Below are 25,753 nucleotides of genomic sequence, written 5' to 3'. Positions count from 1 at the left end.
ACCACTACAACCAACATTCCAATAACCAGAACATTTGCTTTGTTCTGCAGGCATATGAAATATTTTATTTAGACCGTTTCTAAGGACTCTGCTTCAAAGGTTTTACACGCAGCAGTCAAGCTGATTCTAATGAATACAGTCTAGCCTTTGAGAGGTCATGCATCATCAAGGTCTGTAGTGTTTTCATTATCATTTGCAACAAGGGCTTCTCTATTCTCGTAAGTCCAGAAGCCATTCAGATCAATTAGAATAGTGGTGACTGTGTCTCCTTGATTACTGTTGATTAAATCCTGAAGAGAGATTTTCAAAGGATCCTTTGGTTTTACCATGTCAAAGATTTCATCCTGCGAGAGAATATAAAAAATACAATGAAATCTGATATCTGATTCACTTGATTTCTGTCACACAGTGATCTAAAATTCAGGGCTGGCACTTGAGCTTATGTAAAATTTTTCGTTCCAGTTTTTTTTCATTTAACAGGCACCACCTCTTCTCTATATACACAAAATGTTATTGGAAGATTCCTTAGGTACAGGCATACCCTTGGAGATATTTTGAGTTCAGTTCTAGACCATCGCAATAAAGTGAATATTGCAATAAAGCTAGTGATGTGAATTTTTTGGTTTCCCAGTACATATAAAAGTTATCTTTCCACTATACGGTAGTCTGTTAAGTGTGCAATAGCATTATGTCTAATAAAACAATATACATACCTTAATTAAAAAATACTTTATTGCTAAAAAAAAATGCTAACCACCATCTGAGCCTTCAACAAGTTGTAATCTTTGCAGTAGTAACACCAAAAAGAACACCATATAACAAATGTAATAATAATAATAATAATGGAATACAGTGAGAATTACCAAAATGCGACACAGAGACATGAAGTGAGCAAATGCTGTTAGAAAGATGGCACCGATAGACTTGCTTGACAGGGTTGCCACAGACCTTCAATTTATAAAAAATGCAATAAAACAAGGTGTGCCTCTATGTGTCTTATAAAGAAACTGAAGCTCAGAGTTTAAGCTACATAGCTAATTAACAGCAAAACTAATGCAGTGTTCTCTGAATACGTGTTAACTACTTATATTTTTCTGTTGTCTTCTAATTGGTGGTAGAGCAAGGCCTTGATTTAAGTGCAAACTCTGCTCAAAGTAAAAACTTAAATGCTTTAGAGCCAAGGCAGTGACAAAGCCTCATTTCCAATAATGATGTCCTTTTACTTTGGACCTGGAATGGGTTGGGGGAGCTTGGTATTAAAGAATTGGTCATCCACAGTGACACTAAATTGTGCTAAAAATGACTGGAATAGATGGAAGAACCTCTTCTATACCATGAAGTGCACTGTAAGATCTACGGGGAATTAGTACATATTTTCTAATCTGTTTGTAGTAAAATCACTCAAAGTATTCAGTAGCACTTAAAGAGGCAAATTACATTTTTAAAGGTTAGAACAATTCAGGTAAATGAAATATATGAACTTTTAATCTTGTGTGTATGTGACACTTCCCTTTCCAGGTTGGTGGCAGCTTAAAATTACTAGTTCTTAAGTTGCCAGTTGCATAGTTTCAAATGTCTCTCTTATATTAAACCAAAATAGCCCTTTATCTTATTATACTTGGTTAAAACTGGATGGGTTATTTTATTACATTACTTCACCTGAACCAGTACTGGATATTCAATGTGTTTCATAGGTGGTGAAAGTCTGATTTCTAAAATGCTAAGTAGCAGCATGTATTTCAAATAGTGGTAGTTTTCATACTGTAAGATTGACATCTCCTTGATTAATACCAAAACAAGCAAGCCCTTTGAAGTAGCAGACTAAAAAAGTGCTTGAACCTAAACAGTTCCCCTGAATTCAGTTTAGAGTGGAACAGACTGCCAAAGGATACAGGCTGTACTGATTCTCTCAGTTTTCAGTCAAACTGAATGAGTGCTTCCAATGAGAACACAAGACTGACAGTGCTAAAATCTCAAACTGCACAAATCATTAGTCCAGGTATGTTCTCAGTTTCTAATGACAGTTTGGAACAAATAACAGTAAATACTTGATTTGGATCAGTATTTCATAAGTTGCTTTCAGGTAAAAACTTCATTTAATGCAAATGATTATCTGGTGTTATGTACATTAAAGAAAAAAGTAACCTTGACGTCTTGAAATGAAACAGGATCCTGTCCATGGATTTTCATTAGTTCTTGTATGGCCTGTATTTAGTAGAAATAAAGCTTTAAATAAAAAACAAAATACAGCACATTCCCTGTCCTGTTCCATGGTCTCTTTCTATTTCCATTTCCTGTCCTATCAGACCACAGGCCTCATTGTTTTCACCACTCTTTCCAACATTCTCAAATTCCTTGACCTTGCTCCACATCTGTTGAGCAAAACCTGAACACTGCATCAGTGTAACCAACCTTTCTAGGTATGGAGAACTTCATAAAGAGAGTATGTAACAGTACAGATTACTCTTACATAGGAATGGTCTCCAACCCCAGATGGGCCTTTAACAGGCCTAGCAATTCTGCTGTGAGCTGCTCCTCCCATTTTCCAGGAACGCTGTTCATAACCTTCACCATTCTTTAAGGCATCCAATCAACCACCTGCCCTCCCACCCTACACTTTTTCTTCTACTTGACAGAAAAAAATGGAGGTAAACCTCCCTCAAACTCTTCTCTTTTATGAACTTTAACCAGAAAATACTGACAGAGAAACTACTGTGATCCAGTTGTACTAACAAATATTTTAGGTGGGAGTCATTCACTAGAGAATGTGGAGCTTAAAATTCTTGGAAAATAATATGTTCTGAGTGCCTACTCTGTAGTGCTGCCAATATCAGTGTGCACAGGGCATCTCTTTGCAGCGGATGAGAATCTGAGTACACTCACAGATACTAGAGCAGCAGACACCATCCGGGTCCAGTTCTATCACTGGGATACTGATATACAAAGGTTCTATGAACAGTCCAGGACTGCAGGGCTCAGCTCCAGTAATTTTTACTTTAGCCCAAACAACCAAGCCTAAATAAACTTTGATAAAATAAAGGTATGAAATATTTTCAATGTATTTAATAAATAAAATTTACTATTCTAAGAGTAGAAGATACTATTAAAAATCTTTATGAAAAGGAATTGAGTATTTGGTTTCCAAAAGATTTATTTTGTTTTCCTAAAACTGAATTTTCATTTAATAGGTCTGCCTAAAGTAGGGGCATCCCTGTGATGGGTGGTATTATATTCTCAGATGAGCCAGTGATATAAGCCCATGTAGCATCCGAGTTTTAAAAAATGCATCCTAATACTGGAATTGTAGTTTATCCTTATAATAATTTGCAGTCATTACTACCTAGAAAATCATAATAGAAAGCCTTTCAGGGAATTTAACCTGAAATTATGAAATATATACTCGGAAACTCAGAAATCAGATAAAGTTATTTTAAAAGTATCAAAAAAATTTTTTAATGGAAAAGAAAAAGCCTCTGGGGGAAAACGGTTTATGACAAAGATGTGAATATGTCATAAAGATGTCATTTTTGTTTAATAAAAAAATTTCTTCTTACTGTTGATCTTAACCACATAAAAATCAGATGATCTTCTGAAAACTAGCTATAGAAATGTGGCACTGGAGTGGAACACTATTGTACAAAACCTTTCCATGAAGCAGAAAAGGCACCGTTCAAACTGAAGAATGATTTGTCTTAAGAGGGTAGACATGCCTACGTTTACACCTGCTGCAGCTGAATGCCTATCAGATAAAATACAATCAAATTCCACTTCAGAGCTCATTATGCTATTCTCTGAGACTACCTATGGCACAGAATAAGTATTTCAGCAAATCTGTTTCACACTGAAATGCAGCCCACATTTCTAGCCAATTTTTAAATTTATATTTTTTACAGCACAGCAATTAAAAGAATCTACAGCTACCAGATTTGCAAAACTTCTGTGGAAAGGAGTTACCTTTTCTGAACTGTATAATTAAAGTTTCTGTAGGATTTTACATACTAGTTTTTAATCACCAAGAGCAAACAATTTCTCAGGCATGTTTGTATCTCTACTGGCTAATAGCCCCTGACATATATTTATATACTTTTTTTAGTATTCTACAACTAATCAAATCAACATTGATTTAACCCAGTTATAGTTTTAAAAATAGAAAAAAACAAAACTAAAACCTTACTTGATTTCCTTCTGAAATGTTAGGTAAACGCATTTGTTAAATTTAAACATCCCAAGTTAGATAAAATTGTCACTGGGTAGGTAATTTAAACCAAATTGTATAATAAAGACATATTTACACAAAGGAGGCTTACCCTAAAGAAATAATTAAGGGAAAAGACATTCAGATATCCTTTGTTCTCAATGTCAAGCAATTTGAAAATATATTGCAGAGCTGCAGGTTCTTTTCGGTTTTCTAATGCAAGAACAAAATCCAGGTAGGTCTTGTAGTCCTATAGGAAAGAAAATGACATTCATTAGAGGCCTTATTTGTAATTAACTTTTCAAGTGACTATCTGATGATTTGAAGCTATTTTGTAATCAAAGATGGCAATTTTTTTAAGTATGAAATGAGAAATTCATACTTAATGTATATTTAATGTTTGTTTCTAGGAATTCTACATAGCAGTGTATCTGTACAGGACAGTTGGGGGGGTACACAGCTCAATTTCTTATGAGAGATTTGCTGTGTTAAACCATAATTTTCATTCATTAGACTTTTGAAATGGACAGGACAGTGACTTAACTGTATGTTGCCACTAAATTTACATTTTCATTTCAGTGTGGTCATTCTGAAATACTGTTTAAAATTTTAATTCAGATGATTTCCAGTAAGTCATCTTAAGAAAGATTGCCAGATAGTCTACAGTGATCTGACACTGCTCTCATCCAAAAAGGGGGCAAAAAGGGACAAATGATGGCTAAAAGGACATGAAAAGAACAGAAAGCTTTCTCTATGAAAAAGGGATAGTCACAGATTACTTTCTTTGCGTGGTTAAGAAAAGTAAAGTACTTGGGAGATTCCCACTTGGGAAAAAATGTTTATAATCTTGGGAAAGATTTTTTTAGGCTAAGATTAAGAATTCTTTTCTGCACAAATCGTAGTATAAAGAGCTAGAGATGCAGCCTCATCACACTCTAAACGCCATGGCTAACTGTAGCTCCTGATGTTCTTTACTCACCAGGTTATTAGTATACTCCAGGCTCCTCCCTGTTAACCACAGGCAGCCGTGGGAGTCACAGAGCCGCGTTTCTGCGCCTTTTCCCACCTTCCCTTTGCAGTTGGCTAACAGTGGTGTTATTTAGAAAACTGCTATTAAAGCTAAATGATAAAACCTAAAACCTTGATTCTCTTCTGACAATATGACCATTTCTTAAGCTTCATTGGTTTGGAAAAGTTATCAGATCCTCAACACATAGTTTTAATAGCAAGAATGGTGATTTAAAAATGCTATTTAGAATTTTCTTCTCAAGTATTTTTCATTGTTGTGATAAAAGGACAGGTGCACGTTAGTAAATCTTTAGCTACTAAAGTAGCCACTTAGAGTAATACAACCTGATTCTTAGATTTAAATCATGGCATATGTGGTACTATATCTGACCTGGTAATTTAACGAATGAACCATCTATATGAAAACAGTCAACAGGATTTACTTGTTTTTTGTATTTTTTTTTTTTACTAGTCCACACTCCTCTACAATAGATGCACCAACAAATGAACAAAAATATTAAAATTTTCTATTTGCCCTGAGTCCATAAGTAATGTTTTTAAGCAAATTTACCTTAAGATCAAAGGCTCTGAATATCAAATAATTTAATCTGTTCATACTTACGATATTGTTATACACTGATATGAAAATAATGCTGTATCACATCAAGTAAAAGGCTTCTGTGATTAAAAAAATGGACAGAGGACCTGAAGAGGCATTCTTCCAAAGAAGATATCAGATGGCCAACAGACAGATGAAAAGATGCTCCACATCACTAATCATCAGGGAAATGCAAATCAAAACCACAATGAGATATTACCTCACACAGGTCAGAATGGCTACTATTAAAAAGATAACCAACAGGTGTTGGCAAGGATGTGGCGAAAAGGGAACCCTCATGCACTGCTGGTGGGAATGCAAACTGGTGCAGCCATTATGGAACAGTATGGAGGTTTCTCAAAAAACTAAAAATAGAACTACTATATGATCCAACATTCAATTCCTGGATATTTATCTAAAGAAAATGGAGACACTAATTTGAAAACATATGCACCCCAATGTTCATAGCAGATTATTTACATTAGCCAAGATATGGAAGCAACCTGAGTGTCCATCGAAGATGAATGGATGAAGATGATCTGGTGTATATATACAATGGACTGCTACTCAGCCAGAAAAAAGAATGAAATCTTTGCACAGGGAATACAGTCAATATTTTACAATAACTTTGGTATATAATCTATAAAGACAGTGAGTCACTATGTTGTATACATGTAACTAATATAACATTGTAAGTCAACTATATTTCAATTTTAAAAAAAGGCTTTTGGAAATTGCGGGAGCCTAAATTTTTAAAACTTAGAGATTTAAACTACTACCATTTCTCCATCATAAGTGAGACACTCCTGGAAAACACGGTCTAAGAAGACGTTGGTCATGGTTGCTGTTCCATAGCGGGAAAGTTCTTCTTTACTGAGCATGCCATTGTGATCCTTATCAAGATTCAAATACTGGCCTTGGGAAGAAAGATGATAAAAAGACACTTAAGACCAAAATAAAATTCTAACTAGAAGACAAAAGAATAAACACTAACAAAAAGTTATTTTTATTGGTTAATATTTTGATTTTTAAACCAATTACGTTTCAGTCATGGTAGACATCTGCTTTCCCTGCAATCTCTATCAGAACAACCGTTAAGCCAGAGCCAGTCAAGAAAACTCAACATAAAGGCCATGCCTTTATGCTATTTCACTTATATCATTATTTGTTTTCAGTTTGCAACCTTTTAGAACTTTCTTAGGATTCTAAATTAGATGTAGGTAGGGGTCAACCAACATAAAGCACTGAAATGCTAGCACTTGAAAGCAGAGGTCAAGGTTGCCAAAATGAGTCAGAAGACTACCCAATGTCACAGACTAATGAAATTCAAGGAAAAAGACTAGGCCTTAAACGCATCCCTCTGTGGACCCTGAGAGTAGCATTTTATCACAATGCAAATCATAGCTGATGTCCATAATAATGTTCCTGAGTCACCAATAAAAAAATCAAACTACATTCTTCATGTTTTATTAAAGTGTTAGAAATGTACTAACTTGAGTCACAAAAATATAAAACATTATTTAAACAAGTAAAATTTAGTAATCTAGAATAGAAGCTCTTAAGGAAATTAGAATACTTTGATCTTAAGGCAAATTAGGCTATGTATAAAACTGTCATTTGAGCACTAGTTAATGAAACATTAACTGAGGAACGCATAATCCCAATTTTAACACTATGATAGGAACATACCATACACCCTTAGGGCAGAAGGAGCAGAAAACCAATTTGTTTCTTGACTCTCCTTGGACAGTTCCTCATCCCTTAACTAGACGAACACAGAGACATAATTAGAAGATAGCAACTGTCAAGTGATATAATTAAGTAGTTTAAAAACATATTTACCTCCAATAAATCATCTAGGAAGCTGCATGCTAAAATATCTTGAATTTTTATCTTCCCTGTAAAGAACATAAACACAATTACTTAATTTTAAAGACAAGAGCAACTCAATTTTATAACAGTGTTACTTTAGAAGAGCAATCACACAATTGGTATTTTAAAGCCTCCTAGCTCTCATGCTCCTAAGTCCTTACTATATATTGCTGTGAAAGGAAAATCTGCAGGGAATATTTCATAAAATCTCATATAGGTATGTCTACTTATATAACCCCAACCATATAATCCAGTCGATAAATTCCAAAATTACATTGATACCAGATTCCAAAAAAAGTTGTGTTAATTTTTTTGTGGTTACAGATACTATACTGTTAGTAGTCAAATAAGGAGACTGTCTCCACTTTTCTTTGGAGGTTCTGGAATAGAAAGCAATATAGAGGTGTGGTTAAGAGTAGAGAGATGGGCTTTAAATGCCACTTCTGGACATGCAATCCATCTATGTCTCAGGCGCTTCATACATAAAATGTGGATAATAATACCTTCCTTATGGAGTTATGAGAAGGAAATGAAAGAATCTATGTAAAATGCTTAGCACACTGTTCAGTACATAATAAACAGTCAAAACTGTTGGCCGTTATTATTTTGTAAATTGCAAAGGGAAAAGATGTCTACGTACCTATAATGGAGGCATTCAAAAAAACCTGACAGCTACCCCATACTGTGATGGATTCACAGCTGCATTTTCAAGGACAGAAGGAGAATCAAGGACTTTGATTTGGACTTCCTGTCCCTTCCTCTGTGCCAGTTACAAGTATTCTGGTCTAGCAGGTTAGAACAGTTGATAAAGTGTACTGCTGATGAGGCAAAATTTACAAATCGGATCCTCATATAGGATAGTTAATTTGAGAATGAGAAAAACGCTCGTACATCACAGCTAATTGGTCCCCCTGTCTCCCAATTCACATTTTTCATCAAAAAGAATAATTCTCCAGTATATTACCTATTAGGGGTAGTAAATTATATCAGAATTCCTGGCTTCTTAGAACTGGAAGGAACCATAGATCACCCAGTTTATACTTCATTTTAGAGATGAAGAAACTGTAAAAGGTTAGGTGACACACTCTGTCACACAGCTGATCATGGTTCGTGCAAGTAAACCAAAAGATCTATATATCAGAAGATTTATATGTTAATGGCAATGACATGTTAGGAAAATAAACAAATGACACTTTAAAGACTTTTCTCTAGTTACTGAGATTCAGAAGTAATGATATCCTTATAATATCTAAGTTAGATAAGATTTTCCTTTACCTGTTCTTAGAGGGTCTAAAAAGAAGAAGAACTTCCTAACTGCCGTACAAACATAAAAGGAGTAAAAAGATTTTTCCAGGCCATCTAATTGTGGCAAAGTAGGGATAAGTTCCAATATGTAGTTTTCTAAATCCTGAAAGAACAAAACAGAACAAAACTTTAAAGTGTTAAATGTCTGATCTTGATTCTTCATTAGATACTGGAATATAATTTCAGTCCTAAATATTATTCAGCATTAAAACCATATGAATTATGGAATAAATTCCTAACTATATTAGTGGCGAAATTATTTTATATATACTTTTTATTTACATCTTAACATATTTTTGAATAGGTAACACATTCTATGTAGTTCCAAATTCAAAAGGAACAAAGAAGTATGCATTGAAAAGTTTCCCTCTCACCTATTTCTTCTCCCCAGAGGTAACCAGCTTCTGATGTACCTTTCCAAAGATAACTGAGGCACATATAAACCAATACATATATATGTATATTTCTCTTCCTTTTTTATGCAGGATGTAGCAGTATATCATGCAAATTCTTCTGTATCTTGCTTTTGTCACTTAACGATATACTTTGCAGTCATTCCATTTTGGCTCTCAAAGAGCTTCTACTCTTTCAAAAATAGCTAGGTATTATTTCATTGTATGGATGTACCATAATCTATTGGACCAGTCTTCTACTGATGGACATTTAGGTGTTTCTAATCTTTTGCAACACTAAAAAAATACTGTAGGGGCTAAGCTAATTTTTCACTCATAGATACTATGAAGAATATAGGACATAATTTCTGTAAGTAGAATTGCTGGGTTAAAGCATATGCACGTTTATAATTCTGAAAGACACAGGCAAACGTCCCACTTCCCCATAAAGGCCACACTCATTTTACACTCCCACCAGCACTGTGAAGTCTATATCACCAGTTCCCAAATTGTGCCCCAGGAGTGCTACACTAAACTCATGGGGGGGCGCAGCAGGATATTATAAATTTTTAAGGGAAACATAGCGACATCTGTTGGATACTGCACAACATGTCACCATGAACGAGAGCTATGAACTCAAGGTAGTTCACATTTTCAACATTAGGTCGAAATCTGTTCCTTTTGATGACATCAATTTTGGCAAAGTTAGGTTTTTGGTGGTTGCTGTGATAAAGCAAGTACCACGTAAAAATTAGTGTGGCAGAGGAATCAAGGATGATTGTGTCCAATATAATATCCAGGGTTGAGTAGCTGTACAGTGCCCCATGAGCACATTCTATAAGTAATCGTTACTTATGAAGTTAAAAATATGATATTCTGTTGACTTTCATGTATTACTGTTTCAAATGGCTAATAGGCTAATAAGTTTAAATTAAATTGCTTAGAACTAACTGGTTAAATGAAATTGTTCAGAACTAACTGGTTAGTAAATGGAATTATTAGGTATTTCTTTTGGCCATTTTTCTATGGGAAAATTACCGAGACAATACGGGCACGTCACTGAACGGGAAAAGTCTGGGAAATCACAGTCTATTTTACATCCCTTCATTAAATCATCATCAAAATTCCTTGGGAGACTGGGATTGCCATATACACATCACTAATAAGAAAAAAATACCAAATTGTACGCTCTAAATATATGCAGTTTATTGTATGTTAACTGTATTTCAATAAAAGTTCTTAAAAAAAAAAAAAGAAATGAACAGCATTAGGTGGCATGCAAGTGACTAATTTTGCATCTATCTGTAAATTCATTTCAACATTCTTTATTGCACATATATCTGTGGTTCTTTAAATTTTTCTTTGGACTGGTTATAACACCTTGTTGGGTCACTCATAAACAAGATAAATTTTATTAAATAAAATCTTTGACCCATAAAAAAAAATTATCAAAATTCTTGATCTTTGCCAATCTGATAAGTGAAAAATTATATTTTAGGGTAGATCTATTTGGCATTTCTCTTATATAAAGTGACGTTAACATTTTCTCCTATGATTAAGAAGCATTTGTATTCTGCTTTCTGCAAACTATTTATATCCTTTGCCCAATTTTTTATTGAGTTAGCAGTCATTTTCTTCTTGATTTCTAGGAGCTTTTTACACACTATGATAATTGGCCATTTGTCTGTGACTGAGTTGCAAATATTTTTCTTGGCTTGTTGTTTTGTTTATGATGGTCTTTGCTCTACAGATTTTTTAAAGATTTAGCTTAACTTATTTTTTTCAGATTTCTGAGCTTTGTCATACTTAGAAAGGCTTTCCCTATTCCAAGATTACATATTTTAAAGTCTCTCATGGTTTCTTATATTAACAATTTTGTTACTTTTACTTTATCCCTTGTAAAATATGATGTTTCTGGTTCATCTGAGATACTTTATAATTTAAGTTGTAGAACAGATGGCATCTCAAACATGGTGTGTCCAAAGTTGGACTCTTATCATCCCCAACCCTGGTCCTCACCCATTTCCCCCTATTCCACCATTTACTCAATGTAAAAATTTTAAACTTGGTTCCCACCTTTTCTTCACCGAGGCCCCTACCCCTTAACCCCCAACATCTAATCCAGCGGCAAATTTTTGTTGTTGTTGGGGTGTGTGTGTCCAAAATATATACTGAATTAATTACTGGCTTCTTCTACAGACATCACCCTTGTCTGGGCCACCATCATCTCTTATCTGGACATCCGCAATAATTTCCTAATTATTCCTTCTTTGACTCTAGGCTCCTTACAATTCATTCTCCACACATCCAGTGATCTTTTAAAATATAAATCAGGGAGTTCCCTGGTGGTCTAGTGGTTAGGATTCCAGGCTTTCACTGCCATGGCCTGGGTTCAATCCCTGGTTGGGGAACTGAGATCCCGCAAGCCATATGGCCAAAAATAAATAAAATAAAATAAAATAAAAACCATATCCTGACAGATTCAGCTTAAAATTTCTGGTGGCTTCCCATTAGTCTCAAAATAAAATCCAAACTCCTTACCATGGCCTAACAACCCTGTACATGGCTCTGCCTACTTCTCCAACCTCACCTCCTATCAGTCTAACTCCTGCTCAGATGCTCTAGCCACACTGGCTTCCTTCTGCTCCTAGAACAGGTCAGGTTTAACTGTGCCCTGGGGACAGTGAACCTGCTGTCCCCTCTCTACTACATCTGCATAAGGCTCGCTTCTTTCTCATCCTTCACGGCTAAAACTCAATCACCATCTTAAAGAGACAACTCTTCCGTCTTATCTAAAATAGTTCCCTAACCCCAGCCATACTCTTTCCTAGTACCCTATTTTCGCCTTAGAACTCGTCTCTCTTTGAAATCATGTTGCTGATAATTTAGTGTCTGCCTCCCTTGCTAGGCAAAAAGCACTATACAGGGAAGGCTTAGCAGTGTACCTGGCACAAATGAAATGTCTGGTAATTGCTTACTTAACAGGATTTAGTAAGTGAATGAGAGTTTGCCTATACTACTTAAATTACAGATGTTGGCTCTGGAAATCACTGTCTTTTAAATAGGGGAGACACAAAGTCTGGTTTCAAAAGGCAAAGTGCCAAGGTTAGGAGAGAGCTTTCTTTTCTTTGAGGAAATGTTTTCTTTCATTGAGAGAAGGGAAAATTACTCCCGTTAGCACACAACTACAGAGATTTACTGTTGCTTTTCTCTCCCTTCCCCCATCCCTCTTTCAATTTTTGTTTCCATTCCTGGCAAGAGGCAAGAGAAGATAAGTTTGTTTTGTAAACTAACTAATGACTGACAGAATTCTGGGAGCTATAGAAGTACTCCAGTAATCTGACCTGAGAAAGTATCAACAAGCAGTTAATACATCTTCTTTGATAGAGAAAGATGGACAGAAGCAAGACCCTTTTTATTGTCAAGTTGATTCGAGCCTTAAAGAACAAGAATTATACTGTGGCCCTAGAAAGATTTTTAAGTATAAATGTTCAGTAGCAGCTAACAGACTTGATCTATAGAAATCTGGATAAAACAGAGTGTAACAAATTGCAACAGGAACATAAACTATAACAGGGAATTTGCATTTCTTTATATCTTATTTTTGAATATTTATTTAAGTGATTAATTAACCTCATTCATATTTATGCACAACTCCCTTCTCCTTTTATATATATTTGGGAAAAAAAGCCTGAGTTGAAGAGAAGCATGTCCACATAACTTAGATACCCACACTTACAGGAAGAATAGCGATTTGGATCATGAGGCTGTAATAAAATTCTTTGTTGATAACCTGGTCTAACTACATTAGTACCTAACGGGAAATAAGTAGCTTCTTGGTAACCGACCTTACAACCAAAACCTACAGATGGGAATATAGTCACATTATTTTTCTTGTATTTCCTAAAAAAGGAAAAACTCCTGGTCCTTACATTTTAAAACAGTCATACACTGATAACACTCATGAATAACCAAGTTTTTCACTGTTTCTTCAATGATTTTTAATCCTGTTAAAACATTACATTCTTTTTTTCTCCTTTAAAAGGCTTTTTTTTTTCTTTAAAGGTTGGAGAAAAAGAATTTAGAAAGAATTTTTGTGATCAATATACGCTTAAAAAGTTCTTTAGTAACATGTTATTTGTAAAAACAAACAAAACGGAAACAAAAACAAAACAAGAATTATCTGTATTCTCAACAGCCAGTGATGACTACTGTTCAGTATTCTGGTGTCTAGAGTGGTTATTAAAGTAGGTTAATACTTACAGATTCCCGAAGATACCCTTGTCCAGCAACATCATATAAACTGAGTCCTATTCTTGTTTGATGAAGCCAAACTGACAATAAACAAGAAAATGAGATATAAATATAATTATTAAGATCTATCCTTTCGTATATACATGCATAAAATGAAATAAAGAGAGAGATTAGAGGGACAGCTAATTTAATAACTCTATAAACATATTTTTTCTCACATAGATTACTTATTAATTCAAAAATCGTTTGAAACAAAACAAATATACCATAGAATTAATTGCAGATATCAACAGTTCTACCGCGCCTGAAGTGACAATAAGGTTGATGCCCTTGGGAATACTGGTGTTCCACCAAACGGGACTATAATGTTATGCCTTCAATGAAGCAGCTTTTATTCTACGGAGGTTAATTACTGCAACCAAATATTAGTTAAAGATGGCACACACAGGACTTGATAGGTTATTATGGAACTTATATGAATCACAACAACTCCAACTTGTTTAATAAAAACTCCTTGAGTAGGATGCTACAGTTGGGAGTTTGAAACTATCCTCTCTGCCAACTCAACCTGTAATATACTAGTGAAATAAAATTACCAGTGAATTAAAATATTTCAAATAACCACCCATTAAAACTCTTGGTTCAGCTTTGGATATATCTAGGTAGTTAATATCTTCGTGATACATGAGGTTTTTGTTTTGTTTGTTTTTTATAATAACGAACCCAAATGTGTGGTAGAAAATTTCAGCTCTAGTAAGTTCCAGGAGAAAATCATAATAATAGGAAAACAAATCTTGGTCAAAAGAAAAGAAATTCTGTTATATTCAAATTTACTAAAAGAGTTGTCTGACATGGAAGGGATACTATAAAAGCACAGACGGAAAACCTACTTGATTCCCAAATAGAAGGAGTTCAAGCAAAATGAGAATGAAATCACCTTTTCTCATGACATAATTAAAGAACTGCATGATGGAAATTCTTCCATAAGAATCTGTATGAAGGAGTTTAGCAAAGACTTTTGCTGTGAAAAACTGCCTAAGGAAAGGAAATAAAGATTAAATCATCTGCCAATATAATATAAAAATGACTTCTATATGATTTAGCAGACAACAGCATAAATTCAAACAATTAAAAATCAAAGTGGTAGGAAAAAAATCTATAGTTCAAAACTTAAAATATTAAGTCATACATCTTTGAATTCTATTGTCTTAAGAACGAGGGCCTATAATGCTATAAATAAATTATACCATTTCTTTTAATACCTTTACACCAATGTAATTTTCTTGACTGTAAACAATTTTATTAAACTTTATTAGCGTAATGAACAGCTTACCGAAATTATCATATTGTTGACTTAAATTTTAATTAACATTTATCTGAGGTATTTAAAATGGTTAACATGACATAGTCCTTTGTTAATTATATTATTCTTACTTGCACTTTGGTCCAGCTTTTTCACCAACCTTTAAAAAATTTTCATAATTAATCATTGCTTCCTCTCCAATCATGGGTGGTGTCTGGTGCTTGTCCAGCAAAAACCATAAGTTCTTAGGAGAATTGCAGAAATTAAGATGTTATAATCAACAGAACAGAATTTAAAAACATAGTTAAATGCGTTATTTCCACTAAAATGATAGACTACTGTAGGGTCAAACTGCAAGGGTTTAAATCCCAGCCCTGCTCTGTGATCTTGGACAGTGGACTTAAAGTTTCTGTGTTTCAATTCTCATCTGTAAAGTAGGGATAACAGTGTAACTATGATAACTATATCATATAGTTATACGGATTAAAGAGGAACTGCATATGAAATTTTAGAATTTAGTAAGCACTCAATAAATGCTATTATTATTATGTTACTAGTAATCAAAAAGATAATCGGAGATGATATTCTTAATATTACTCCCTACAGTAGTGCTTCTCAACTCTGGCCTCATATTAAATCACCTATGGATTTTAAAAAACAAAACAAAACTATCCTTGGGATACACAAGCTTTGCAGCTGATTCTGGTGGGAACCACTGCTTCAGAGCCTGTGCTTTCAGCCGCTCTGTACTACTGGACCATTTAGACACCCTGAGACCCCACGTGACATATGTAGTACAAATAAATGGCCAATCTCCAAAGCAACTGTTTGTTCCATTCTTACCTGTAATTCTTCATTATCTAACAGTTCCCTGCTTTTCCTTTGCAGAAAGACGGCTCTGGATTCTTCTCTTAATTTCTGTAGTAAGACTTCATCTTCAGCTGGCAGCTAAAAATACATTGTAGAGTTAACTTCTATACTTAAATTCTAAACTACTGGATAATGTAAAATGTATTTGGCTTCATAAAAAACTATGCTACTGCCTCAAAATTACTTTTTGTATCTCAATTTTGCTTAACTTTGTCATCATTTATTTAAAAAGTTCATTTAACAAAAAGAGATCCACAGAGAATTTAGTGATCAGTGAGGCCAGTTCTGCTTGGAAAAAGCTAACCGTCTAGCCCAAGTTTCTTTCTTTTTTTAGATCCATAGAGATTTACTTACTTATTATTATTATTTTTTTATTTTTTATTTATTATTTTTTTTGGGGTACACCAAGTTCAATCATCTGTTTTTATACACATATCCCCGTATTCCCTCCCTTCCTTGACTCCCCCCACCTCGAGTCCCCCCTCCCCCGCCCCAGTCCTCTAAGGCATCTTCCATCCTCAAGTTGGACTTCCTTTGTTATACAACAACTTCCCACTATCTATTTTACAGTTGGTAGTATATATATGTCTGTGCTACTCTCTCGCTTCGTCTCAGCTTCCCCTTCACCCCCTGCCCCCTCCCAAACCTCGAGTTCTCCAGTCCCATAGAGATTTACGTAAAAATAAACACAACATTTAGTATGTGCCCACAATATATCAGGCATCGATACACACGTTCCAATTTAATCCTACTAGGCCTGTGAGATGGATTTCATCATGCTCAGTTTAGAGGTGAGAAAATCAAGAGATGGATGACTTTATCAAGAACATGTATGCAGTTAAGTCAGTCCCAGACTCAAGATTTACATCTTCAGAGTTCAATCTGTTTTAATTTTGTATGAGTTGTTTGGTTTGGTTCCCAGTACCCCTCTGTCCCCTCAGTTTCATACCTCATGTTCATTCATGACTTGCCCAAAGCTGCAAAACCAGAGTAATAAAATTTGAATTTGCATCTTCTGATATCAGGGATTTAGTGTATTTTCTCTTCTCCATTTCATTTCCATTACTGGGTAGTTAGATGTCTTTCCCAATTAAGAAGCCTTTAATGCTATTTCCTAGTGACTACTATAGGAGTAAAGTACTATGACAGATGTTCAGCGTAGGATACCCATCCCCAAACTAAATGTATCAGAATGTGTCATGCTCTTATTTCACTTCATGACCACAATTTTTTCTATTTTCTCAGTGTAGCCCAAGTTTCCTTTTATATTCTAGAGCACTCTTCCCACTGTAACCTTAGACTAATACAGAATTAAATTAGGATGGGTTGAAGAGTGACAGTTTTAGGCAAGTATGCCTTTTGAGACTGGATCACCTTACTTCTTAGAGATGATCAAACCAATGTCTACTAGTTGGCCTCCAAGGCGAAGGTTCTGCCTACTGTGGTGATTTCCCTACGCAGGGCTTTAAAATGACTCATTCCAACAACTTCAAACAATTTGCTTTGAGGATTTCTTCTTTCTTTTCTGTATCTTTGTCCCATTAAATGTAGCTAAGTAACCCATAGTTCAAATTGGGGGCTATGGTTTTCACTTTTTATTTCTAAGAACTAAGATTCCAAACCTCCCATCAAAAGGGATGGAGAAGGAATAGCATTAGGAGGTGAGGCTGGGGCTTAGACTGGGATTGTGCTCCAGCAGCTAGTCAACCAGCTAATCAGCCAAGGAGAGAAGTGTTGACCAAAGATGACATGCGGTTTCTCTGAAGCAGTGGAGTGGAAGAAGAGGAAGAAGAATCAAGGGAAAGAACATCCCACAAGTCCACATCTGCAGACCAGAAACCATCTGGGATCTGGAAGAGGTCACAGAAGAGACAGAAATGGGGGAAAAGGGGATTCCCTCAGGAACCACAAGGGGAGGACTGGTATTAGAAATACAGGAAAGTTGAGTCCTGGCAATGGAGTAATGTCAACATCCGAGGGCTGTTCCTGGGTTAGTAAGATACGATTTCACAATCCTGATTACATGAGACAATGAACGTAAAATGCTCTGAAGTACGTAGACACTCAATAAATGTCAATTCCCGTCTCACTCCCCCAGACTATAAAAAATTCTCAGTTGTCTAACTGCCTCTGATTAGGAAAGTATGAAATGCAAAAAAGCAACAGAAGTATGTATGATATGACCCCATTTTTGTTAAACATACACACACATATATATATACAGAAATATGTAGAAGGATTCATGTAAAAATGTTTATTTACATCTCTGGGCAATGTTATTATTGGAAAATATCAACTTTAGCTGTTTTTTCTCTTTTCCATAAGTGGATTAGTCATATAATTCTTAAAAGTCTGGGTGACATATAGTATTACAGAAAAGTTTCCAATAAAATGGCTCACATGAAAAAAGTTTACATTTGAAGAAATAAGTTAAAATTATCTGGATAATCCACTTATACCTCACTCCTTAATGCAAGCAAAACAAAATATTTACTTTCTTTGCAAATAATGTTGTAATTAATTGAGTTTAGAAGGTAACAGGTTTAAAAGACATTCAGCTAAAATTTCAAAGTTAACATTTCTATAGTAGTTACATTTTCCATAATACTAAATAGGATTTATTCTTTTCAGTAGTCTTCAATTTCAACTGTAAATAGCTTTCTTAAAGTCTTATTGTTTTATCTACAACCCTCTTCAAAGCCTTTACCTTCTGGCACAAGGAAACATATAATTAAGTATAACTCTTAAAGTTTCCCTGCTCTCAATCTATTTTTCAATTTAGCCTCAAGCAAAACATTTTACACCTTCTGGTTAAAAACTTTGATTAGCCAAGTAAATCTAAGTCTTATAAAAAGCCTGGCAACATAATCCAGTAGAATACCTACCACTAACATCCATAATAAAAATTATGAAGAAAGAAGAAGCCTACAGCTCAAAAAAAGTGGCAAGTAACAACTCTGTGTTCTTATACCAACTTACATGAAAAAACAAAATTTAATCAGGTCAAAAATAATGTCAACCAGAATGAAACAATAAGTATACGAAATTTAAAACAGAATCTATTTATTTATAAAATATAAGATTTTTAATCCCATTTAAAAAATTACATTTCATTTATAAACTCTGCAAGACATCTGCTTAGATATCACTTACCCTATAATAAAACCGGGGAATGGTCTTATAGAATTCATTTGTGTTTTTTCTACCTCCTTTCCATTCTGAGTAATATTTGGTAAATAAATCCATTTCTTCATCTTTTAATTCTTGTTCACTTTTTTTTTCTGGTAACAAAACAGATTAAGGAGAGAAAAGCACTTTTAAAATCAAACAATAGTTTTTTCAAGACATTTATACACTATGGTCTAATTACAGTACAAAAAAGGCCTTCACAATTGTGCTTAGACACTGAGCATCTATATTAACTTTCTTGAAATACCAAGAATCACTACGTTCCACTGAACAGCCTCCTCTACATCTTCAACCCGTTCTCAGATGCTCCCTCCACTTATTTTTTTATTTTATTTTATTTATTTATTTATTTATTGGCTGCGTTGGGTCTTCGTTGCTGCACACAGGCTTTCTCTAGTTGCGGAGAATGGGGGTTACTCTTCATTGTGGTTTGTGAGCTCCTCACTGTGGTGGCTTCTTGTTGTGAAGCACGGGCTCTAGACTCACGGGCTTCAGTAGTTGTGGCATGTGGGCTCAGTAGTTGTGGCTCATGGGCTGTAGAGCACAGGCTCAATAGTTGTGGTACACGGGCTTAGTTGCTCTGCAGCATGTGGGATCTTCCTAGAGCAGGGATCGAACCTGTGTCCCCTGCACTGGCAGACAGATTCCCAACCACTGAGCCACCTAGGAAGTCCCTCCCTCCACTTATTTTTATCACGATACTTGTCTCTTTCTCAGTTCACTGCTCCTCTTTTAGACCTGACATGTTCTAATTCATTCAATCAAAAGCACTCACTGAGTGCTCCATACAGAGTACTGCACTAGACACGGGGGCTAGAGTGGGGAGAAAACAGTCACAGCCCTTGGCCTCGCGGAGTTTCAGCATCATAGTCACTGCTCCTCTATCTAAGCACACCCCTTCCATCTGAAGCTCACACCTCAGGGTGCTATTACCCAACCCGCCCGCTGCTGGCAGATGGCTCTCATTTGGCCATTCCTCCACCATGAACCACGGCAACTGGTGCACAGCGTTCACCTGCAATCATGAAGGAAGAATAAACACTTCTGCATGTGAATGTGCCCCCTCAACTCTGAAGGCTTTCACCTCTACTCTGTGCACTCATCAAGACCACAGATCTTACCTGCTCCTCCTCTGAAATCTTAAACTCTAATATACTCTCAAAAATGTTCTCTCCTTCTGGTTATTCAAAACCTCACTGCACTGGCACAAAAACAGACATATAGATCAATGGAACAGGATAGAAAGCCCAGAAATAAACTCATGCACCTTGGGTCAATTAATCTATGCCAAAGGAGGCAAGAATATACAATGGAGAAAAGTCTCTTCCATAAGTGGTGCTGGGAAACCTGGACAGCTACATGTAAAAGAATGAGATTAGAAAATTTTCTAACACTATACAAAAATAAACTCAATATGGATTAAAGACCTAAATGTAAGACCAGATACTATAAAACTACTAGAATAAAACATAGAACACTCTTTCATAAATCTCAGCAATATTTTTTGGATCCATCTCCTAGAGTAATGGAAATAAAAACAAAAAGGACCTAATTAAACTTAAAAGCTTTTGCACAGCAAAGGAAACCATAAACAAAAACACAACCTACACAATGGGAGAAAATATTTACAAACAATGAGACCAACAGGGATTAATTTCCAAAATATACAAACAGCTCATACAACTCAATATCAAAAAAACCTAAACAATCCAGTCAAAAAATGGGCAGAAGATCTAAATAGACATTTCTCCAAAGAAGACATTCAGATGGCCAACAGGCACAAAAGATGCTCAACATTGTTAATTATTAGAGAAACGCAAACCAAAACTACAGTGAGATATCACCTCACTCCAGTCAGAAAGGCCATCATCAAAAAGGCTACAAATAATAAATGCTGGAGAGGGTGTGGAGAAAATGGAACCCTCCTAAACTTGTGGGAATTTAAACTGATACAGCCACTATGGAGAACAGTATTGTGGTTCTTTAAAAAACTGAAAATAGAGTTACCATCTGATCCTATAATCCCACTCCTGGGCACATATCTGGAGAAAACTATAAATTCAAAAAGATACATGCACCCCAGTGTTCATAGAGCACTATTTTCAATAGCCAAGACATGGAAGCAACCTAGATGTCCATTGACAGATGAACTGATAAAGAAGATGTGGTGTATATGTATACAATGGAATATTATTCAGTCATAAGAAATAATGCCATTTGCAGCAGTATGGACAGACCTGGAGATGATCATACTAAGTCAAGTCAGACAAAGACAAATAACATGCTATCACTTATATGTGGAATATTTAAAAAAATGAACTTATTTACAAAACAGAAAGAGATTCAGACATAGAAAACAAACTTACGGTTGCCAAAACCTTACTGCACTTCAGCCTCATTGAGATCTTCAATTCTGTGATCTGTTTTTTCAAAAATTTTTCCTCTTCCTGGTCTCACTTCCTTCTAACATGCCTGTAGCTGTGCCCCAAAACTCCTCTTCTGCCTGCATTTCTGGTATATCTGTCTTGTTAATTTTTAACCTTGGAGCAATTTTATATTGTTTACTAATGCTCAACGCTATTAGAGAAAACTGCTAAATTTTACAAATATTTGGTCCCACAAATTTATTGCATGGTTACTAATAACTCAGCCTCCCAAAGCCACCAATACATATTTTATTTGCCCTTGATGACCTCTTGCTTATTCCTTTGGTGACTTACTGCTCCAAACTTTAACTACATTCCTTAAGCCCTCTGTATTCACCCTCAACAGATGAGAATCCTGCCCAGTTCACCAACAACTGAGTCTACTGGGCATAGATACCCACAAACATCTAAGTGGAGTGGAAGGACAGGAAGGTATCAAACCTGCATCTTACTTTCTTCCTGCTAGTTTCAGGGGAAGAGGTAGTTCTTTTCTCACCCAAGGTTAACCCCTCACTCTCCCATCTCCTCCCCAAAACTCCTTCCTTTCTACCTCCTGCCACACATAATTTCTTCTTCTTCAACCACTTTTTCATATGAAAAACCTGGGTTGGCTATCTCTACTTTCTTACCTCTCACTATCTCTTTAAGCAACCCTGCTGCTACTCTTAGCACTCTATGGAAACTGCCAGGGCAACATATAACCTAATTGCTCAGTTTAACGGACACACCTGTCCTTGACTTCTCTGTTCAATTTGATACTGTCAATGATTCTAACCTTTCTGTGGCTTTTATGAGATCACACTCTGTTGATTCTGCTCTTTTCTGGCCATTTCTTCTTTTTTCTTAATCCTCTTCCTCTATCATTTCGACTTTCAGAGTTTAACTTCTAAGCCCCAAACCTATGTCACTAACCCAGACATTGCTCTTGAACCCTAAACTCATAAATTCAAAACAAAATATTTTCATCCTCATGCTCCAATATGCCTAGAATAACTTTCCCTATCCCTCACCTTACTACTCTTCTTCTAATTCCATACTTCCACCGAAGTGATAACACTATCACCCAATCACCTGAGCCCAAATACCAAGCGTCACTTTCATTATATCATTCAACTATTCTACATCACAAGTGGATGAGTTAATACACACGTGCAGCTTTCAACAGTGTCAGGGATACTGACCCTCTCACTGAGACAAAATTGAGCAGAAAATAAAAATAAAAATAAAAATTGAAGAAGGCAAGGAAATGGCTATCCAGATATCCAGGGGGAACTGCATTCCAGGCAAAAGAAACAGTCAGTGACAATGCACGAAAATGGGAGTGTGCCTGGTGTGTGCAGGGAAGAGGGTGGCGGCCAGTACAGCTGTAGCAGAATGAGCCAGAGCGAAGAGAAGGAGATGAGGGACGGCAGATAATGGGGGACCAGGCCACTAGGCCTTTGCAAAGACCTTGGCTTTCATTCTGGTGAGGGAGAGAGACACCAAAAGGAATTAGGAGGCTAATGCAGTAATCCAGGTGATAGATGGCAGTGACTTGGGCCAGGGTGGCTGCAATGGAGGTGGTTAGGAGTAAGTTTATTCTGGGTATATATTCTCTTTAGTCCCAGGATTTGCTGACACACTGGATGTGGGTATTGGAGAAAGAGAGCAGTCAAAGATGTCTCCAAAGGTTCTGACCTGAGTAGATGGGATTGCCAGCAACTAAGAAGGGAAAAACCATGAGTGAGCAAGTCAATTTTGGATAAGATTAAGATATCTATTAGATCCAAGTGGCCATGTCAAGAAGGCAATTATTGACAGATATATGAATCTGGAATCTGGGATGAGGTCCATGCTAGAGGTATACATTTAAGAGACATTAGCAAACAGACATTATTTAAAGCCATAAGACTGGATAATTTCACCATGAAAGTGAGTGTAGAGACAGAACAGACACTGACCAAGGACTCAGCCTTGGGCACTCAAATGTTAAGTTCTTGGGAAGAAGAGGAAGAAAAAGTAAAGACTGAGAAGGGATGACTGGTGAGGTAGTAGGAAAACTAAGAGAATGTGTCTCCCAGAAACCCAGAGAAGAAAGTATGTGTAGGAGGAGGGAGTGAACTCCTCTGTCCCTGGCAGGGGTTGCTGGCTGCTCAAGTAAAATGAGGACAACTGAGCATTGGAACAATGTGGAGGTCACTGGTGATCATGACAAGCAGGAATTAGAGACAAGTACAAATTGAACCAACAACTCTTTTAACAAGTGTTGCTATAAGGGGAGCAGAGAAATGAGGCACAAGTTAAAGTTAGGTGGAACTTAAAGTTTCTCTAAGGTGAGAGAAATACCACCACGTTCGTATATGCTTATGGGAGTGAATGAGAAAAAATCTCATGATGCAGGAGAGAGAGGATGACTGTAGGAGTACATCCTTGAGGAGACAAAAAATGCGATCTAGCACAAAGGATGGGATCTAGCACACTGATGAAAGAAAGAGCCTTCAACAGAAGCACAACCTATACGATTTACTCATTATTTTATCATCTCTGCCAACACTAAAGTGTAAATTCTATAAAGACAACGATTTCTGTTTACTGCTATAGCCTAGGTTATCCAGATAACAGACATACAATGGAGTGGGTTTAGGAGTGAAAGGGAGGGGAAAGCACAAGTACAGGTAACTTTTCCAAGAAGTATTCCTATAAGGGGTGCAGACAAATGTAGCAAAAGCTGGAGGGGGATGTAAGATCAAATAATTTTTTTTTAAATGATGGGGGATATTATAGTATGTTTGTAATGCTGGTTGTAATGATCCGATAGAGAAAGCAAATTTGATGATGTATAAGGGAGAGGATAAGACCAGAGCGAAATCAGTGAATAAAAGAAAGGAACAAGATCCCGTGTTGGAGTAGAGGGACTGTCTCAAATAGGCGCACAGCCAGTTCACCGTTTTAACAGCTAAGAGTGTATGGTCATCTATGCGGGCGGGGGGGAGGGATGCTGCTGACAGAAATGGTAAATGGGAACAGGTGAGGTTCTTCTTTGATTCCTTCTAACTTCTCAAATATATACACTAGTTCATCAGCTGAAAGTAAGGAGTAGATAGGACATACGGGAGCACTGGAGGCTTGGGAGATGAGCAGGAACTGCCTTAGAGTGCAGGAGAGTGAATGTCTAGAGAAACACGGAAGAAGTGTAAATGAATGAATGAAACACCTACTTCAGGTTAGTGGACAGGAATTAAAAGAGAGACAATTCACCACGGTTCCGTTTTTCTCCCAAGCACTTTTAGCCGCCCTGCATGCAGCTGGGGAATAGGAACGATAGCTTTAACCAGACTGATTAACAAACGGAGTGTGAAGTAGACGGAAAGACAAGGAAAAATGGATTATGAGGTCTCAAATGGATAAGGAGGGAAGTGAAGAGTGTGACAATAAAAAGGGGGTAGAAGCAACGTATTATATAGAAGTTCCGGTAGGATCGAAGGGTTGCTGTCGCCGGGATTCTCAATTACCCCTCACAAGTTTAGGTCAGGACCACGAAGGTGAGTGGCTAAGGTAACTTTTCATTCCCGCAAATCCTCTCCCAGGGAAGTGTGGGTAAAACCCCTCTGGATCCCTAAAGCACATTCCAGCCAGCCTCCTTTGTCAGGAGAGGTCGGAAGGTGCGGCTCCCAGGCGCTGCTCCTCCCCATCCATCCTCCCCCCACCTCCCAGAGTTTAGGGCCAGGCTCTCTCTGCGGGCGGCCCCTCCCAAACTCACTGTTTGGACCGGTGTTGGGAGTCTCTAATCGCCGGCGAAGAATTTCTTTCCAGTCCATGGCTGACTCCGGCCCAGCAGTTCCCGCATTTGCTGTGGACGAACCGCCCCACCCCCTGCCAGCTCTGGCGTCACCGCCGCCCCGCCCCCTAGGGTGAGGAAGGCCGCTCAGCCGCCATCTTGGACGCGGGCGGAAGTCGGCTACCCCGGCCGAGTGGGTCCCTGTGGCCACTGCGGAGAACACGGCGATCACGCTAGTCGCTGGGAGAGAAGACGTGAAAGAGATTGCCAGCTTCAGCAGACCCGATTTTAAAGGCGCAGAAAGGAGGCCGCGCTTTTATTTCTGCTTCTCGGCCCCTTGGCGCTTGTGCACCACGTGACCCAGGCGTTCCTTTGGCTCTTCCGGCTCTAGGGAAGAGCTTTCTAATTTCAAAGTTTCTTTTCATTGTCCATTGCGGGTATCTGGAAACCCTAAAGTCTCCCTGAATGTAGTAGGCGCCTTCAGCGGCCGCTTGTGCCCCGCACCCCCGCCACTACAAGGTTCAGAGTCGCCTTTTTCTCGCCGCCGGACCCCGGCGGAAAGTGTGGCGTTCCACTCAGCCACG

General features: G+C 36.9%; 1 protein-coding gene across 2 annotated transcripts; it reads right to left on the bottom strand.

Moving 5' to 3' along the window:
• Window positions 1–42: 42 nt before the first annotated feature.
• PPP2R3C (protein phosphatase 2 regulatory subunit B''gamma) lies at window positions 43–25,722 on the bottom strand. Of its 2 annotated transcripts, none has more exons than XM_057720847.1 (13): window positions 25,152–25,722; window positions 18,951–19,078; window positions 15,771–15,875; window positions 15,088–15,171; window positions 14,562–14,655; window positions 13,634–13,704; window positions 8,949–9,081; window positions 7,644–7,699; window positions 7,491–7,566; window positions 6,581–6,717; window positions 4,308–4,445; window positions 2,146–2,205; window positions 43–344 (listed from the first exon to the last, which is right to left on the bottom strand). In XM_057720847.1, the coding sequence occupies exons 1-13, from the start codon at window positions 25,207–25,209 to the stop codon at window positions 156–158; spliced, it is 1,329 nt and encodes a 442-aa protein (XP_057576830.1). In that variant the 5' UTR covers window positions 25,210–25,722; the 3' UTR covers window positions 43–155. The 2 variants fall into 2 exon arrangements, with proteins under 2 accessions (XP_057576830.1, XP_057576829.1); XM_057720846.1 differs by having other exon boundaries at window positions 14,562–14,659; window positions 15,059–15,171; window positions 25,152–25,721.
• Window positions 25,723–25,753: the final 31 nt, after the last annotated feature.

Source organism: Hippopotamus amphibius, chromosome 2 (genome assembly GCF_030028045.1).
Source record: "Hippopotamus amphibius kiboko isolate mHipAmp2 chromosome 2, mHipAmp2.hap2, whole genome shotgun sequence".
NCBI lineage: Eukaryota > Metazoa > Chordata > Mammalia > Artiodactyla > Hippopotamidae > Hippopotamus > Hippopotamus amphibius.
The sequence above is the reverse complement of the archived record's forward strand: the minus strand, read 5'-3'. Positions and strand labels throughout refer to the sequence as shown.